Source organism: Eumetopias jubatus, unplaced genomic scaffold, assembly GCF_037043125.1.
Source record: "Eumetopias jubatus isolate StellerSeaLion01/CBP00866 unplaced genomic scaffold, mEumJub1_p1.0 scaffold_15, whole genome shotgun sequence".
Taxonomy (NCBI): domain Eukaryota; kingdom Metazoa; phylum Chordata; class Mammalia; order Carnivora; family Otariidae; genus Eumetopias; species Eumetopias jubatus.
This window is the reverse complement of record NW_028274821.1, coordinates 18930228-18948251: the sequence shown is the minus strand read 5'-3', so window position 1 is coordinate 18948251 and position 18024 is coordinate 18930228. Positions and strand designations below refer to the sequence as shown.

Genomic DNA, 18024 nt, shown 5'->3' with positions numbered 1-18024 from the left:
GGCATAGGAGATACCATGTGCAGGAAACGGGTAAATAAAACTGAAAAATGTGCATTTTTAGTAAAAATCTGTAAATTGAAAGGTGAGGTCTCCAATATTCCCCAACCATTCTAGCTCCTAGAATCTAGACTATCAGGCTTATATCTATAGTACTTTTCTCAAAGGAAACTGATCGGCCTATGAGAAAAAAAAAACCTTTATTCTCAATTTCTGAGGCGATAAAATTACTATATCAGTGCCTGATCATCTACTGTTACATCTATCTGTCCAAAGTCCAATAATTAGAAATACATACATACCACCCAGAATTAACAAACATTAATAAGTGGGTAATTTTTGTAAACACTTAAAACACTTCTATAAAAAAGATATAAGAAACTAATTTACAATGAGATCTTATTTCATAAGAATGTTAGATCAGCTAGAATCCTCAGATTCTATGTTTTTCTATATTATTTATAACACACATAAATAACAATTATCTGTACAATGGTTCTAGGGTAAATAGAGGATGATGCTTCAGGGCAGATTCAAATAGTCTGAGAACTCTAGGTATCCTTTATCCAATTTCCCAAAAAAGCTGAGGGGGCTAAAACCCATTCAGGGCACAATAGTCTGTCATGGCACAGTAATTAGGAAGCTTTAAGCTGGGGCAAAATGTTGTCCCTCTAATTCCTTGACATGTGGAGAGTTACCGAAGCAAGGCAGTTTGTTTAAAAATCATGTACATTGGAGGGGCACCTGGGTGGCTCAGTTGGTGAAGCCTCAGACTCTTGGTTTCAGCTCAGGTCATAATCTCTAGGTCATGAGATTGAGCCCTGCATTGGGCTCTGTGCTCAGCACGAAGTCTGCATGAGATTCTCTCCCTTTCCCTTTCCCTCCCCTTTTGTTCCCCAGCCTCTCCTCCCCACCCCCACATGCACTCTCTAAAATAAATAAAATCTTTAAAAAAAAAATCTAAAAAATTATGTACACTAGAATCAAAGTCAAGGAGTAGGGAGAGGGAAATGGGGATGGGGCAATAAAACCGAAGTAAGAAACTTTTCATTTTGTAGCTTTTTGTAAATTGATTTTTTTTTTAACCTTATAGATGCATTAGTAATAAAAGTAAGGAGAAAAAAGGTAAATGCCTTGGGTTACATCATCAGTTCCATTACTATTTGTATGACTTTTAGTAGATGGACTTATTTATGTGAGCTTTACTTCCTAGACAGGGCAAATAAAATGGATAATCTACTTCTTAAATGCTTTAGTACTTTGTTTTTTCTTAAATAAAAGCAAAAGAAGCACATTTAATCATGGATCCCGGAAAATTTCTTGTTCCGTATTACTGTGGACCATACACATTTGATGCTATGGCACTCTTTTTATCTCACGCTAATAAGCTGTAAGAAGAAAATATAAAGAGTAAGGATTTTTATTTAACATAAAAATCAGGTCATCACTGTATCTCATCAGTTTTATTGGCTAAGCGTATTCATTTATTTCCTTTCACACTCCAAACTCTGACTTCGTGACTTAAGAAGTACCTCAGCCTTTTCTGATCCTACTACTTGATATTCTCTTCACTCTCTTAAATATACCATCTTACCTAGAGGCTCTGCTGTTCAAAATTACCTGCCCAACTCTACAACAGTATCTGAACCAAGAACCTTACCGTCTTATATCCAGTACTAATACCTACCCCTTCGACCACTAGCCATCCAGTTCAGAGGCCTCTGTTAACATTGTGAACAGCTATACCATAGTGGGCACCCATGAAAATAAACTTAAAAAATAATCTCATCTGTTCAATCTGACTTCACACCCTCTGCCCTTAAAATCTGAAATGCATCACAAGGTTCACAGTATTTGAAGAGAAGAACAAAAAGAAAACAAAATGAGAAAGGTATTTACTAACTGCCCCTCCTCAACCCCCAACTATGTATCAGGAGCATTATGTAAACTTATTTATGAGATACTTAATCCCCATTTTACAAATAAAGAAACAATTTCAGTTTAGGTCACTCAACTGCTAAGGAACAAAGCTAAGATACAAAACCAGTTATGCCTAACTCCAAAACCCTTCCACTTAATAACCCACATTGCTAAATTCTGACACCTAATTTATACCTATGACCAATGTTTAAGGACAAGCATATTTAATGAGATACTATTAAGTAACAGAAACAAATTCATACCTTTTTGTATACAGCTGTCTTATCAGAATCCAAAACAATTATATTCCTTAGCTTTGCATTTATTTCAGTTGCGGCAGGCCTCATAATGATCTCAGAATCAAGCCCTAAGGGAATACAAGGATGATTTAATGGCTCTTCTTCTTTCATTTAATAGTTCCGAATTTATTTTTTCTGAAATTTTATTACCTTCGATCTTAATTTCAGCAATGTTACGTTTCTGATCTTGAATAAAGATCTGTAAACAAGATAATTCTGCTAAAATCTGCAAGGTAATAATATCTTCATTCTTGGATAGTTTTAACGCTGCAAAAAAAAAATGTAAGACATAAGGAAAAAGTTTAGTAGTCACCTCACTACCCTTATAAAGTAACTGAAGTATAAGAAAAATTAATGATAATACTACAGGAAAATCTGATTTGCCATTCCACTGAAAGCAAGCAAGATATCCCCACTTAATTAGGAACTCTAAAAACAAAAAAACAAATAAAAAAACCAATCAAACCTAATGAAAACAAAGCCAAACAAATCAGACACAACAAAAAATGGTTCCTAGATGAGACTAACATTTGAAACTAAAAAATTATAGTTGTAAAATCAGAAATCATTTGAGACACAATGATTACAAGGTAATACTTCTCATTGTCAAACATGCAACTTTTCATTGCTTAAAAAGTACTTAATTAAAAAACACACTAAAATGATTCAAATTTTCTTAGTTCTATTTTTCTAAGATTATGAGATTAAATGCATTAATTTTAATCCAAATCAAACACTAGCACTATATAATATCTGACTAAAAAGAATAATATGATAAATAAAAGCCACATTTTCTTAACTGGTAATCACTTTAAGTATCCTTTTCCACAATTTACCTGGTATATAATAATCTTTCTAGATATTAATCTAGGCAATAGAATTCTGAAGCCAATATTATGCATGAATAATAAAGCAAAAGCTAATTTATTATTGATCCACATGGTAAAAAAACTTTGAAGCTGAATTTTAAACATACGCATTTTTTTAACGACCTCTCCTTTGTCTTCAGTCTCTGCAACAGACACTGGGGCTGGTTTTTCTTCCAATTGTGGAATTATATTATTAAAATAATTTATTGTATTCAGAAGTGCTTCAGTATGTAAATGAATATCCAAAGAGGAAAAATTCACCTAAAGAACAAAGCTGATTTTAGTAATAGGTCAATAAATATTTGTTTGCTGCTCAGTATAAGGCACTATGGTTTGTGAATTATAATATTTATAATATTCCATTTTTATCCTCAAGGATCATACAGTTCCAGTTATAAAACAGTTTTCATAATATATTTACTTAGAAATACAGTATCTAAATTAAATTATTATTCACTCATACCTTAATCAGTTGCACAGCATTGTTATAAGTACTTTTCAAGTTGGGTAGATTCTTTTCAGCCTATCCAAAGAGGAAAAAAAAGCAAATCTGTTCAACTATCTTAGGAAGACATATAGTATATCAAATTGCAACTCCATAAGGGCCTTCCTAATTCTTCCTCTATGCGACAGAATTGTCTATCAAGTGTCCAAATACTGTGCATTATCTTTAGATCTAGAATGCTTGTCATATAAAAGCTATTAAATGCATAAACAAAAACTCTAAAATATCTACATCAATAATAGTAAAAATGGTCTTAAAAGCGATAAAATACTCTTTCAGCATTGTTATTATGATAAGGCATTTTTTAAAATATTTATTTATTTTAGAGAGAGCGTGCATGGGGGTGGGAAAGCGCAGAGGGAGAGGAAGAAAGAAACTTTAGAAGAATCCTCACTGAGACCATGACCTGAGATGAAATCAAGAGTCCAACACTTATCCAACTACATCACCTAAGCGCACCTCATTTTTTTTTAAGATTTTATTATTATATATTTTAGAGTGAGAAAGAGAGAGGCAGAGCACACAAGTGTAGGGGGGTGGGACAGAGGGAGAGGGAGAGAGAAACCCAAGCAGACTCCATGCTGAGCAAAGAGCCTGAGGTAGGGCTTGATCCCACAACCCTGAGATCATAACCAGAGGAGAAACCAAGAGTGGGAAGCTCAACTGACTGTGCCACCCAGGCGCCCCTATGATAAAGTAATTATTAAATTAATGTGGCACTTACATAAAAATAGGTCAATGAAAACATGTAATAAATCTTAACTAGACTCTAGTATATAGAAAAACTTAATGATGAAATGAGTATCATAAATCAATAGAAAAGGAATAGAGTCATTGAAACCAGGAAAATGAGGTAACTTCAGATAACAGTGGGAATCAAATGAAAGCCTCATCTTGTATCATATGCCATAATAAATTCCATCAAGATTAAAAGGTTTGGGTTTTGGGGCACCTGGGTGGTTCAGTCGGTTAAGCCTCTAACTCTTGATTTCTGCTCAGGTCATGATCTCAGGGTCATGAGATCAGGACCAGCGTCAGGCTCCATGCTCAGAGGGAGCCTGCTTGAGATTATCTCTCCTTTTCTTTTCACCCCTCTCCCCCATCCCCCACCCCAATGCATGCGCGCGCACTCTCTCTCTCGCAAATAAAATAAGACTTTAAAAAAAAAGGTTTGGGTATTTTTTGGGGGGTGGTTATCTGATGAAGGGAAAAAACTCAAAACTTGGGCACCTGGGTGGCTCAGTTGGTTAAGCGACTGCCTTCGGCTCAGGTCATGATCCTGGAGTCCCGGGATCAAGTCCCGCATCAGGCTCCCTGCTCGGCGGGGAGTCTGCTTCTCCCTCTGACCCTCCCCCCTCTCATGTGCTCTCTCTCTCTCATTCTCTCTGTCTCAAATAAATAAATAAATCTTTAAAAAAAACTCAAAACTTCATGTCAGTTCTATTTAGAACACAGGCCTATTATTTTTCTATATTGTCTATAAATTAAAACTAACAAAGGATGACAAAATAAGAAAACTTTAAAGTTTCAGGAGTTTTAGAAAACACATTAAAATGAAGATTAAGCTGAATCTAACTAAACTTACAAAAATCGATTACATTAGTCACAGCAAGCATACAAAGCACTTACCTTCACATATTCCAATGTTAGCAGATCTTCCATCGTATTATCCAGTGTTGTAATCAAATAAATTGGTTTCTTGTTTGCATCTAAAAAGGATTTTTTAAATTACTCTTTCATATAAAAAATAATGGAAAATAAATATCAGCAACAATAATAAAATATAACTGGAAAAGAAGAATTTCCTGAATCAGTCCTGGGCCTCGGATCCTACCTTACCCAAATCAGGTCCCTCCTCCTTTATTATAAACTCTTTAACTGTAATTTCTCCCCACAATTCCCTTCCCATCTCCTATGCCACAATGTGAAACAATCTTACCCTTCTAAACTTAGCTAGGAAGGTAAAAAAAAAAAGTAGCAATCAGCTAAAGAAAAAACAGAGTAATTATTATGAGCAATGAATAGACATGAAGGGAATTGTGGCCTTGAGCCACAGAAATAGCTAAAAAGAAAATCGTCAGACTCTCTGAAAACCTATTATTTTTGAGAAGACAGATCAGGTATATGATGAGAAACTTAAGTTTTTCTGTATATTAGTTTAGAGTAGAATAAACCCCATTGCCATATAATTAGTCTTTACTACTTGTATTCTTGATTCTGATCAAAACTTAAGAAAATAGTAGGAAAACTGCTGTAAAACAGTCTTTTGTATAAGGGCTTTAAAACTATCACCACCAAATTATTTATTACTCAAAATCAGTATCTAGTGGGAGAAAGGACTACAAACCAATCATAATACTTTTGAGGAAAAATGCAACATATTCCACAGAATCTTCCAGATTTAAAAGTTTATTAGCTATTCAGCCAGCTTTCTACTTCAGATGCTACTTGCATTTCAAACCTTAAAAAGGTCCTGACTTTTCTCACACATTTATTTATCCACAAAATTATTTACTGTTTATAAGAAACTATGCTATTCACTTGGTTTTCTGCTATTTAGTTATAGGAATTCTTTATATATTTTGGGTATTAATCACTGATCAGACTTATGATTTGCATATATCTTTCCCCACTGAGCAGGTTAACTTTTCAATTGGTTGATGGCTTCCTTGGCTGTACAGAAGATTTTTGGTTTAATGCAGTACTACTTGTTTAATTTTGTCTTTGCTCTTGGAGTCAGATCCAAATAATCAACACAAGAGTAATGTAAAGGCACTTACTGCCTATATTTTCTTCCAGAAGTTTTATGGTTTCAGGTCTTCCATTCAAGCCTTTAATCCATCTTAATTTTTGTGTATGGTGTAAGATAGTAGTCATAGTTCAGTTTTATTCTTTTGCATATGGCTGCCCAGTTTTCCTAGCACCATTTATTAAAGAAACTATCCTTTCCTCATTTTATATTCTTGACTCCTTTGCCAAAAGTAATTGCCCATACATGAATGGGTTTGTTTCTAGACTGTTTTTGGTTCCACTGATCAATGGGTCTGTTTTTATATTGGTACCATAAAGTTTTATTTTATATCAGTAACATAGAAAACTTTGTAATATATTTGGATATCAGGGAACATGATGCCTCCAGTTTTTTCTTTCACAAAACTGCTTTGGGTATGTGGGGTGTTTTGTGGTGACATACAAATTTAGAAGTGTTTTTTCTATTTCTGTGAAAAATGTCACTGGAATTTTGATAAGGATTGCATTGAATTTGTAGATTTGCTCTGGATAATAGGAACACTTTAATCATGTTAATTATTCTAATCCATCAGCACAGACTACCTTTCCATTTTTTTGCCTTTTTTATCACTGTCTTATAGTTTTCTGTATACAGGTCTTTCACCTCCTTAAATTTACTCTTATGCATTTTATTTTTTTTGATGGAACTGCAAATGGGATTGTTTTCTTAACTTCTCCTTCTCATAGTGTATAGAAACCCAAAAGAATTTTGTTTTTTTTTTTTTAAAGTTTTATTTTTTTTTTAAAGATTTTATTTATTTGACAGAGAGAGAGACAGCGAGAGCAGGAACACAAGCAGGGGGAGTGGGAGAAGGAGAAGCAGGCTTCCTGCAGAGCAAGGAGCCCGATGTGGGACTCAATCCCAGGACCCTGAGATCATGACCTGAGCCGAAGGCAGACGCTTAACGACTGAGCCACCCAGGCGCCCGAATTTTGTATTTTTCTATCCTACAACATTCCTGAATTTACTGATTAGATCAAACAGCATTTTGGTGGAGCCCTTAAGGTTTTCTATATATAATATCACATCACCAGCAAATAGTGACAATTTTACTATTTGGGTCAACAAAGAATTACTACAGATATTGACAATTTTTTACTAAGTCAAAAAAGAAATCAAAAGAAAAAATTTTAAAAATACCTTAGGACCAGTGAGAACATAAATACAATATACCAAAATTTATGAAATACAGCGGAAGTATTTCTAAGAGGGCAGAGCACAGCAATAAATGCTTCCTCTTGAAACAAGAAAAAACTCAAATAAACTAAGTTTATACCTCAAGGAACTAGAAAAAGAACAAATGAAACCCCAAATTAGAAAGAAAATATCAGAAAAGAAATAAAGGAAAAAGAGACTAAAAAAAAAACTGAAAAGATCAATACAACTAATAGCTGGTTCATTTCAAAGATAAGCAAAATGCACAAACCTTTAGCTAGATTCACCAAGAAAAAAAGAGGGCTCAAATAAAATCAGGCATGAGAAAGGAGACATTACAACTGATAACCACAGAAATACAAGGATCGTAAGAGACTACAATGAAAAAATCCTAACACTAACAATTGGACAACCTAAAAGAAATAGACAAATTCCTAGAAACATACAACCTTCCTAGACTTAATAATCAAGAAATACAAAATACACATAGACCAATTACTTATAAATTCAATCGGTAATCAAAAACCTCCCGACAAACAAAAGTCCATGACCAGATGACTTCACTGATGAATACTACCAAACATTAAATGAAGAATTAATACTAATCCTTCTGAAACATCTCTAAAAAATAGGAGGAAACACTTCCAAACTCATTTACAAGTCAAGCACTACCCTGGTACCAAATCCAGACAAGAATACAAGAAAATAAAATTACAGACCAATATTTTAGATGAACATAGATGCAAAACTCCTCAACAAAATATAAGAACAATAAATTCAACAATACACTGAAAGGATCATACAATATAAACAAGTAGAATTTATTCCAAGGATGGTTCAACATCCATAAATCTGTTAATGTGATATACTACATTAACAAAATGAAGTATAAAAATATTATGATCTCAGTGGATGAAGAAAAGCATTTGACAAAATTCAACATCAATTTATATAAAAACTTTCACGTAGAGAGGGAACATTCCTCAACATAATAAAGACCATATGTAACAAGCCCATAGCTAACATCATACTCAATGGTGAAAGCTGAAAGTTTTTACTCTAAATCAGGAACAAGACAAGGTGCCTACTCTTGTCACATTTATTCAACATAGTACTAGAAGTCCTAGCCAGAGCAATCAGGCAAGAAAAAGAAATAAAAGGCATTCAGATTAGAAATAAATTGTTTGTCTTAATCATTCCATCAACCATTTAGAATTATCTTACAAGAATAAATCCAAAAGTATAAAGGAATATACAAAATACCCTCTCCTAAATGCCTAACACAGTAAATGGAAATATTATCCAAGATATCATATAATTTATCCATTATGATCATGGGACATAAAATGTTTATGGTAGACAAAATAATGCTATGCCCTGACACCCAAGGATATCCATGTTATGTCTCCCTAAAACCTGAGAATATGTTACCTTAGATAGCAAAAGGGATTTTGCAAAGGTAATTATGTAAAGAGGAAATTAGCATGGATTGAGATCAGAGATGACAACATGAGAAGGATCTATCAACCTGTACGAATTTTGAGATATAGGGAACCAAATGCAAGGAATTAGGGAGGCCTGTAGGAGTTAAGGTCAGCTCTCATCTAACAGGTAGCAGGAAGCAGACTTAAACCACATGGAAATGAGTTTTGGCAACAACTGAATGAGCGAGGAAATGGATCTTCCCCTAGAGTCTCCATACAGGAGCGCCAATTGACACCTTGATTTTTATGTGTTAAGACTTATGTCAGATTACTGATTAAAAGAACTGTAAGACAACAAATTTTTGTGGTTGTAAGACACTAAGTCTGTGGTAAATTGTTACATTATCAATAGGAAACTAATTCAGCATTATAGTATTGAATTCGTTAGATTTAAAATTAAACCAGGACTATTTTATTTTCCTTTATGAAAAAAATTATCTTCATTTTGTCTTTGATCTACCTTCCTAGATTTCCAAGTATAAGATAAAAACTGAAGACCAACTCATAATACAGTATTTCTTTGAGAATGTTTTAATAAATGTACTGATTCAAAGCCTAGAGAATTTTAAACTCTCTAGTAGGGAGTCAAACAATAAAGTTTGTTACTTTAAAAAAATTGAGATGCTTACCAAAGTGTTCTGGGCATTTTAGGCAGAACTCTTTCAAAAAGGCATTTGCTTTCAAATCAAATGTTCTAAGTTCAACATCTGTGCCCAATCCTAAAACATCAACTTCTACCACAGGTAGTTCAGAATCTCCAACAAGGTGATAAAACTGAATCAAAACCTAGAGAAAAAAGAAAAAAGAAACTACCACTACCAAAATAAAAAATTATTTATGTGGATGGTGGTTGTAAATGGATATATAAGGTATACATATGATCTGTATTTAAAATTTAGGAAAGATTTTATATCACACATACCTACACATTTATGTTGTACAATTAACTATTTTTAATAAATATGCATCAAATACCCATAATATATGATCTAAACTCCTAACTTTTGATTAAGAAAATTAATCTTCAAAGAAAGGGAGGAAAAATCACATAGCAACATCTGGATTCAGCTTAAATTGGATGAAACAGGAGTACATGTTAGTAATGTGACTATATAAATACACTGAACAGCAGCAATGACAAGCAATTTAAAGAAGCCATATTAATTTTACCATAGTACATACCTCTGGCACTTCAAATCTTATTTTATACTGAATCATATTTTTTGAACAATCCAGCTTTTGAAATTTTTTCTGATAACTTTGAATTTCAGTGGGAGATTGAAGAGGTTCATCCAAGGGACTACATGGTGCATCAAAAAATTCTTCCTCTGAATCTAAATATTATAGAACATTGTTTAAGTCAATAATCAAAAGGACTGAATAACATTTTTATAATTTTTCTGAAATAAATATGAATACAAATATATTAGTGGTCTAAATATTTCAAAATTTGAAAAGATGAGAAAATAAAAGAATAGAGATTATGTCTGAAAATAACATTTTTGATGACAAAAAATACAGAAAACATAAAGTTCAACTTTAGATTAATAAACATCACCTTTTAAAGTCATTAGTCTAAAAATTGCAAACAAAAATTTTATTTTTTATTTTTATTTTTGAGACAAAGAGAAAGAGAATGTGCATGCACCAGCGGGGGGTGGGGAGGGGCAGAGGGAGAGAATTTTAAGTAGGCTCCATGCTGGGCTCCCCCAACACAGGGCTTGATCTCATGACCCTGAGGTCATGATCTGAGCTGAAATCAAAGTCAGATGCTCAACTGACTGAGCCACCCAGGCGCCCCGCAAAAGAAAATTTTATAGCAAATGCCAATGCCAATGATTACATGCAACATGAATTTTCAAAGGAACACACTAATACGCTTGCTCTACCTGGGTAACAAAAATAGGAATGAGTTATAAAATCTGCAGTATTAAAAGAACAAAGCAGGCCCTGAGGTTCGGATGAAGAAACAAGATCACTATTTCATTCGTGTGTGTGTGTGTGTGTGTGTGTGTATGTGTGTATACACACACACATATATAATAAATTTCTAGAATTTACTATTAAAAACACTACAAAACTAGTAAAACCATTAAAAAGAAGATTTAAAGGAAACTAAAACCATCTAAGGTATATTCCTAACAACCAAAAACTGAATTTAGGGTAGATGATCTCACAAACATCTCCTCCCTGCCCCTTAACCACACAGAAAGCAAAACGTTCCGTAGAAAACTCAAGACTGACACGAACTTCAGTTACGTAACGTTTAGCAATTTTTAAATCCTTAAAAATAGAGAAATAGGTTTACTTTTCTTTCCAATGTGGCCAAGATAAAGCAGGTATCTGATGTCAAAATATTTACCAGTTTTCATAGTGTGAATGTAGGTATTAAGGCTTGATTTTTTCGTTCAATAAAAAAGGAAAATACAAAAATAAAACTAAAGCTTTACTATGACAAGATTCTCCAAATAACTAAGTAACATTATAAATTATATATCAACAGAGTTTCATACAGGCTCCTAGCTCAAAGGAGGATAAGGAAGATTTAACTTACTAGGGGATTTTGTGAGATTATGAGTTTAACTTTTATTTACCAAAAATTCCCGCTGTAAAAACAACTTTAAGGAACACCCAAGTTCTATTATCTTAAAGGAATTTTAGTGAAAATTTCTGGAAAACATATACATATCTGCTGTTGCCTACAATTTTTTGTATAATCTCAAAATGAAAATTATATTCATAATACATTTTAATAAGGAGAACTTCCTAAACCAGTTTTGTTTTACCATCATCAACACATGGAAGTTCCAAGAAAGGAAGCATTTTCTGTGAAATCTGTGATGTTCCCAAAGAAGTGGACCTTTGAATCTGGAAGAAAAGTAATTCACTATTAATTAGCATAAAGATTTTTATTCAAAGTTGTAACACAATTTTGACAAAAACAAACCAAAAATCTCACTTTGAACTAAGAAAAAAAGTCCAGTCTGAATTAGGAAAATAAATTATAAAATACAGATTTAAAGAAGTGGTTTTATGGGGTGACTGGGCAGCTCAGTCATTAAGCGTCTGCCTTCAGCTCAGGTCATGATCCCAGGGTCCTGGGATCGAGCCCTGCATCGGGCTCCCTGCTTGGCGGGAAGCCTGCTTCTCCCTCTCCCACTCCCCCTGCTTGTGTTCCCTCTCTCACTGTCTCTCTCTGTCAAATAAATAAAATCTTTATTAAAAAAAAAAAGTGGTTTTACAACTTCAAGGCTAAACAGAAATCACAGAACTGTTATATTAATTTTCTTGTTGACAGGCTTTGAGTAGGAAAAGATTTTAGATACAGTGTTAATTCAACGTCTCACTAAATAAGAAAACCATCTCAGGACATCCACAGAAAACAACCAGTCCCAATATTTAAAACCCTATAGAGTTGGGAAGTTTGCACTTTTACTTTTCATTTTCTGAAAAATATTTCATTAAATTGACTTCTTTACTGCTTTGAGAAATATGACACATAAAAACATATAATGCAATTTGATAAAATAATAAGACATACCTAAAACTTCTACCCAGGCCAAAAAACTAAGCAGTATTATACCCCTACCTAGAAGCATCTCATGTGATGTTCCTTGATTATATTCCCTACAATTTGATCACAATTTCACTTCAATTGTTTTTAACTCCTATGCATGATTCTTTAACATGTTTATCCTCTGCTTCTTTCTAAACTGTACAAAAAAAGGGAGTATCACACATATTTTCGTATGACATTCTTCTACAAAATGTTTAAATTTTATCCATATTGATTGTTCATTCTCACTACCTTACTATATTGCATATTTGATGAATAAACCACAACTTATTTGTCCAGTACACTGTTGATAAATATTTGTATTGTTTACAGATTTTTTGCTTTTACTCATAGTGCCACCATAAGCATCCTTGAACATGTCTCCAGGTGTTCATATGTCAGATTTTCCATGGTGTTTATATGAAGGAGTGCAACTGCACATGTTCACCTTACTAAGTAGTATCAAACTGTTTTCACAAGTAGTTGCAACACATTAAACTAATGTCAGCAGATTAGAATTTGTATGGCCGCATAGCCTCATAAATGCTTAGTGTTTTCAGACATTTTAAATTCTGGCAATCTTCCTGGCAATTTCACCTTAGCTTTAAATAGAATTTCACAAGTGCATTAGAGTTATATGTCCTACACAGGTTCATGAGTTGGGTTTGTCCTTCTCCAAATCCTATTTGTTTTTTGGGAAAACATTTTTACTGAAACATAACCTACTACATAGGAGTACCTTAACTAAGTATAAGGTTCAGTAAGTTGTCATAAAGAAAACACACCCATGCACCCAAAATCGAGATCTAGGAATAGAACATTACTATCAATGCAGAAATCTCCATTGTGGGACTCATGATCATTAGGCATACCCCCCAAAAGAACTATGCTGTCCTAATTTCAATTTTTAATGTTCTGAAATTTTTTACATCTACATTAATGATAGAATGGTTTTGTTTTGCATTTTCCTGAGGAGTAATAAAATTAAATACCTTTTCACGTGTCTGCTCATGTTTTATTGGGCTATTGCTCTCCTTATATATTTTGGATAAAGTATTTTGTATATTATGTACTGCAAATATTTTTTGCAATTGAATGGCTTGCCTATTTCATTTTTAACAGGTGTCCTTCAAAAAGTAGAAAATTTTAATTGTCATCAATTTATTTTTCTTATTTGTGCTTCTTTATCCCAAGACATCTTTACCTACCACAAGCACTTACAGATTTTCTCTTGTTTTTTGTTAAAGAAACTATACTTTTGGGGCATCTACATTTATGTCTACGTTCCATTTCAAGTTAAATTCCATGTGTTATTTTTTTCCCCGCTTGGAAATCTAGTTATTTCAAAATCATTTATTGAAAGAACTATCACATATCCCCCACTTATTTGGGTTGGCATCTTTGTATGAAATCAAATATATATATTAACCATGTTAATGGTTAATTATACTGTACATTTATATCCAGGCTTTATTCTACTTCATTGATCTGTATGTCTAGTCTCATACCAAACAAAACCACTTTCTTTAGTAAAGTAGCTATAAAATAAACCTTGAAATCCAATATTAGAAAACCTTTAACATTATTCTTATCCAAAATTGATTTGGCTAAAATTATGGAAGCAACCTAAGTGTCCGTCGAAGATGTGGTATATACATGCAATGCAGTATTATTCAACCGTAATAAAGAATGAAATCTTGCCATTTGCAACAACATGGATAGATCCAGAGAGTAGGGTGCTAAGTGAAATAAGCCAGAGAAAAGACAAATACCAGGTAATTTCATTCACATGTGGAATTTAAGAAACAAAGGAAAAGAGACAAACCAAAAAACAGACTCTGAACTACAGAACTACAGAGAACAAACAGATGGTTAATTGGGGAGGGGGGATGGGTGAAATAGATGAAGGGGGTTAAGAGTACACTCATCTTGGAAGAACAGGGAGTAATATAGGGAAGTGCTGAATCACTATATTGTACAACCTGAAATGAATGTAACACTGTATGTTAACAATACTGGAATTCACATTAAAAATAAAGGGTTTTAGCTAATATGTGTCCTTTACATACTGTATATACTTTATAATTAGCTTGTTAATTTCCAGGAGAGAAATCTTCTGTATTCTGATTGAGGTTGTGAGAAATCTACAGAGTTTGGAGAAGACTGCCAACTCAATGAGGTCAGGCCTCCAATCCTTGACTACGCATATCATTCCACTGTTGAGGCTTTCTTTGTTTTCAGGAATGTTTTGCAGTTTTAGGTTTACAGGTTTTGTATTTTTTTTTTTTAATGTATTTATTTGAGAGAGAGAATGCACACAAGCAGGGCAGGGACAGGAGGGGCAGAGGGAGAGGGAATCTCAAGCAGACTTCATGCTGAGTGTGGAGCTCAGTCTCACAACCCTGAGATCATGACCTGAGCCAAAATCATGAGTTGGTCACTTAACCACCCAGGCACCCCACCTGCATAAGTTTTAATCAAGGAAGAAAAGAAAGTGAGATTCACAATAGTAGTTTTTACCAATCAGAGGACATTAGCTTAAAAATTGCAACAAGTCATTATACACCAAGAAAACCTTAAAAAATGCAAGTATATTAATGGGTCAAGTTATTTCCTGAATATCATATTCAGGCATATCTTTTCTCTTTTACTTGACCAATGTGTACATGGCAGGATCAGATGAAAAGAACAGATTAACATTTTTGGGTAAAAGCTAAGGTACATCTAAATTAAGTACACCTCACCCAGAAGTTAAATTTTATCTACATTTTTAGAGATTTTTATTTCCAGTTTAGAAGACAATATATCAGGAGGAAAAGTATTTAAACAAAGCCAAATGGATTCTATTCAGTTCTGTTCTTTTTAGTCAATAATTTATCTTCGTAATACCTTGGCAAGTAGTCAAGTTCTACAGATTTATTCCCTCCTGAAAACTTTTCTCACAATGTGTTCTTTATAGTTACCATTAGATATGATAAAAATCTATGCATAAATTATAAATTATCATACACTGACCAGTTTTGCTGTTTGATGGCTTCACTTTGTTCTCATTGTCAGTCTATTTCTATGATTCTTAATCTCAGAAGTAGATGGAAGGCAAGGGTTTCCAGTAAGACTTTTTATGGTTTTCTGAAGTTTTCCGAGATATTCCCTCCCAGGAGTCCCATGCTGAAAGATTGGAACAGAAGCCAAAATCCAAAGGCAGAAACCCTGTCAGAAGTCGGAGTTTTGCCTGTGACTTGGTGGACCTGTTAAACAACATCCCCATTGCTCCTGGTCCCTGATTTATTCCTTTACTTTCATTGAGTCCTCTTCTCTTTGTCTTCATGGTAAAAACCTGCCAGATCACACAGCCATGTTCAATTTCAAAAGAGTAGGGAAGTGTGATTCTTCCACATGTCTTCCAGGAAGTGGTCACGTTTCTGTTCAGAGAGTTGCTGCTATTCTTTTCTTCGATCTCCTGTTGAATTCGTAGGTGTTCAGAATGGTTTGATCCCTCTCCAGCTGAATTCTTGGGACCAGATGAAATCCAGGTCTCCTTCTCCTCCTCCACCCCCTCAGGTTTTGTACTTCTTTTGTTAATCTTTTCTTAAGTATTTAGCCCTTTTTAATGTTGTGATGAATGGAATATTTTTCATTTTTAGAAACAATTATTTACACTGATAACGTATCTTGCAAACTTGCTATTACTAGTGTTATTTTTCTACATTCCTTAGGACTTTCTGCATGAATGATCACTTCATCTGCAAATAAAGATAGTTTTACTTTTTCTTTCTAATCCTGTCTTTTTGATTTATTTGCAAAAGCTAGAACATTCACTATCAACTTGAAAAAGAAGTGGTAAGAAAAGGAATTCTTGAACTATTCCAGATCTTACAGGGAAAGCATTCAGTCTTTCTCAAATTAAGTATAATACTAACTATAGGTTTTTCCTAGATGTCCCTTACCATGTTGAAGAAACTCTTTTATTCCCCGTTTGTTAAGAGTTTTTAATCATCGCAGCACCTTGGTGGCTCAGTGGGTTAAGCATCTGCCTTCAGCTCAGGCTGTGATGCTAGGGTCCTGGGATCGAGCCCCTAGTCGGGTTCCCGGTCAGCAGAGAGTCTGCTTCTCTCTCCCTCTGCCCCTCCCCCTGCTTGGTCTCTCTATTGCTCGCTCGCTCTCTCAAATAAATTTTTTAAAAAGTTTTTATCATAATTGTTGGGTTTTGTCAATACTTTTTCCTCTTCTATTGAGATGATCATATACTTTTTCTCCTTTAGTCCATGAATATGATTAATAGCACTGACTGGTGAACCATTTTTGCTTTCATAAGGTAAATGCATTTGGTTATAGTTTATTATCCTTTTTATATGTCATACTATTTGGTTGTAGTATTTGTTAAGGATTTTTGCATCTATGTTAATGATGTACATCTCTATAGTTTTCTCATAATTCCTTTGTCTGATTACAAAACAGGACAATCTATGCAAAGAAAAAGCAAGGACAGCCCATTCACATACAAAATTAGCAGACACGATTCAGGAGGAAGTAAGGCACTGGATTTACTACAAAAGGATTTTTTTTTTTTAATGCCTCAAATATGCTCAGAAAGCTGAAAAGGACCACGGAGAAAGAGCTAAAGAAAATCCCAACAACGATGTCACAACAAAGAGAAAACAACAATGAAGAGACAAATTTTAAGAAGAACTCAAGGAGAAATTCTGGATCTGAAAAGTGCTAGATAACAAATGAATATCATTATGGATCCTGAAGTCATCTGAAGGATAAGGACATATTAGGAACAACATTACTTCCATATTCAACATCGTGGATGAAATGAACAAATTCCTTAACAGACAAAATCTTATAAAGGTCATGCAAGAATAAACTGACACTGTAAACAGTCCTGTGAAAATGAAACAATTTGAAAATCTTTCAGTAAAGAAATTCTAGGCACAGATGGCTTCACTGGTATTTAAGACAGAAATAGTATCTACTCTTTACAAAAAAAATCTCATAAAATAAGAAATGGGGGAAACCTTTTCCAATTCATTTTACAAGGCTGGACTTCCTCTGATATCATATGCAAACACGTAACAAGTATAAACCAGGATCCTATATGAACATAACTACAAAAATCCTCAACAAAAAATTAGCAAATAAATCCAACAATGTACTAAAAGTATCCTGAGCAAAGGAGGTTTATATTAGGAATGCAAGGCTAGTTTAACATTCAAGAATCAAGTATTTCATCATATTAAAAGAATAAGAAGAAAACTGAATGATTACAACAGATGCAGCAAAAGCATTACATAAAATGCTACAAATATTCCTGACACAAATAAAACTATCAGCTAACTAGAATAAAAGAGTACCTCCCTCAACCTGGGAAATAACATGTAGGAAAAATCTACAGCTATTATTATTCCTAATAAGGTAAGACTAACTACACTCCTGCCACTGAGG

General features: G+C 33.8%; 1 protein-coding gene across 2 annotated transcripts in view; it reads right to left on the bottom strand.

The window, feature by feature from the left end:
• VPS13A (vacuolar protein sorting 13 homolog A) overlaps positions 1 to 18024 on the bottom strand; it is a 266873-nt gene that overhangs the window by 131504 nt on the left and 117345 nt on the right. For both annotated transcript variants that reach the window (XM_028090366.2, XM_028090367.2), the window contains exons 24-31: positions 11807 to 11888; positions 10203 to 10354; positions 9650 to 9806; positions 5220 to 5299; positions 3549 to 3608; positions 3193 to 3346; positions 2367 to 2483; positions 2181 to 2284 (exon numbers count right to left, since the gene is read on the bottom strand). In XM_028090366.2, coding sequence (XP_027946167.1) covers positions 2181 to 2284; positions 2367 to 2483; positions 3193 to 3346; positions 3549 to 3608; positions 5220 to 5299; positions 9650 to 9806; positions 10203 to 10354; positions 11807 to 11888 — 906 coding nt within the window. The remainder of the gene's footprint in view (positions 1 to 2180; positions 2285 to 2366; positions 2484 to 3192; positions 3347 to 3548; positions 3609 to 5219; positions 5300 to 9649; positions 9807 to 10202; positions 10355 to 11806; positions 11889 to 18024) is intronic.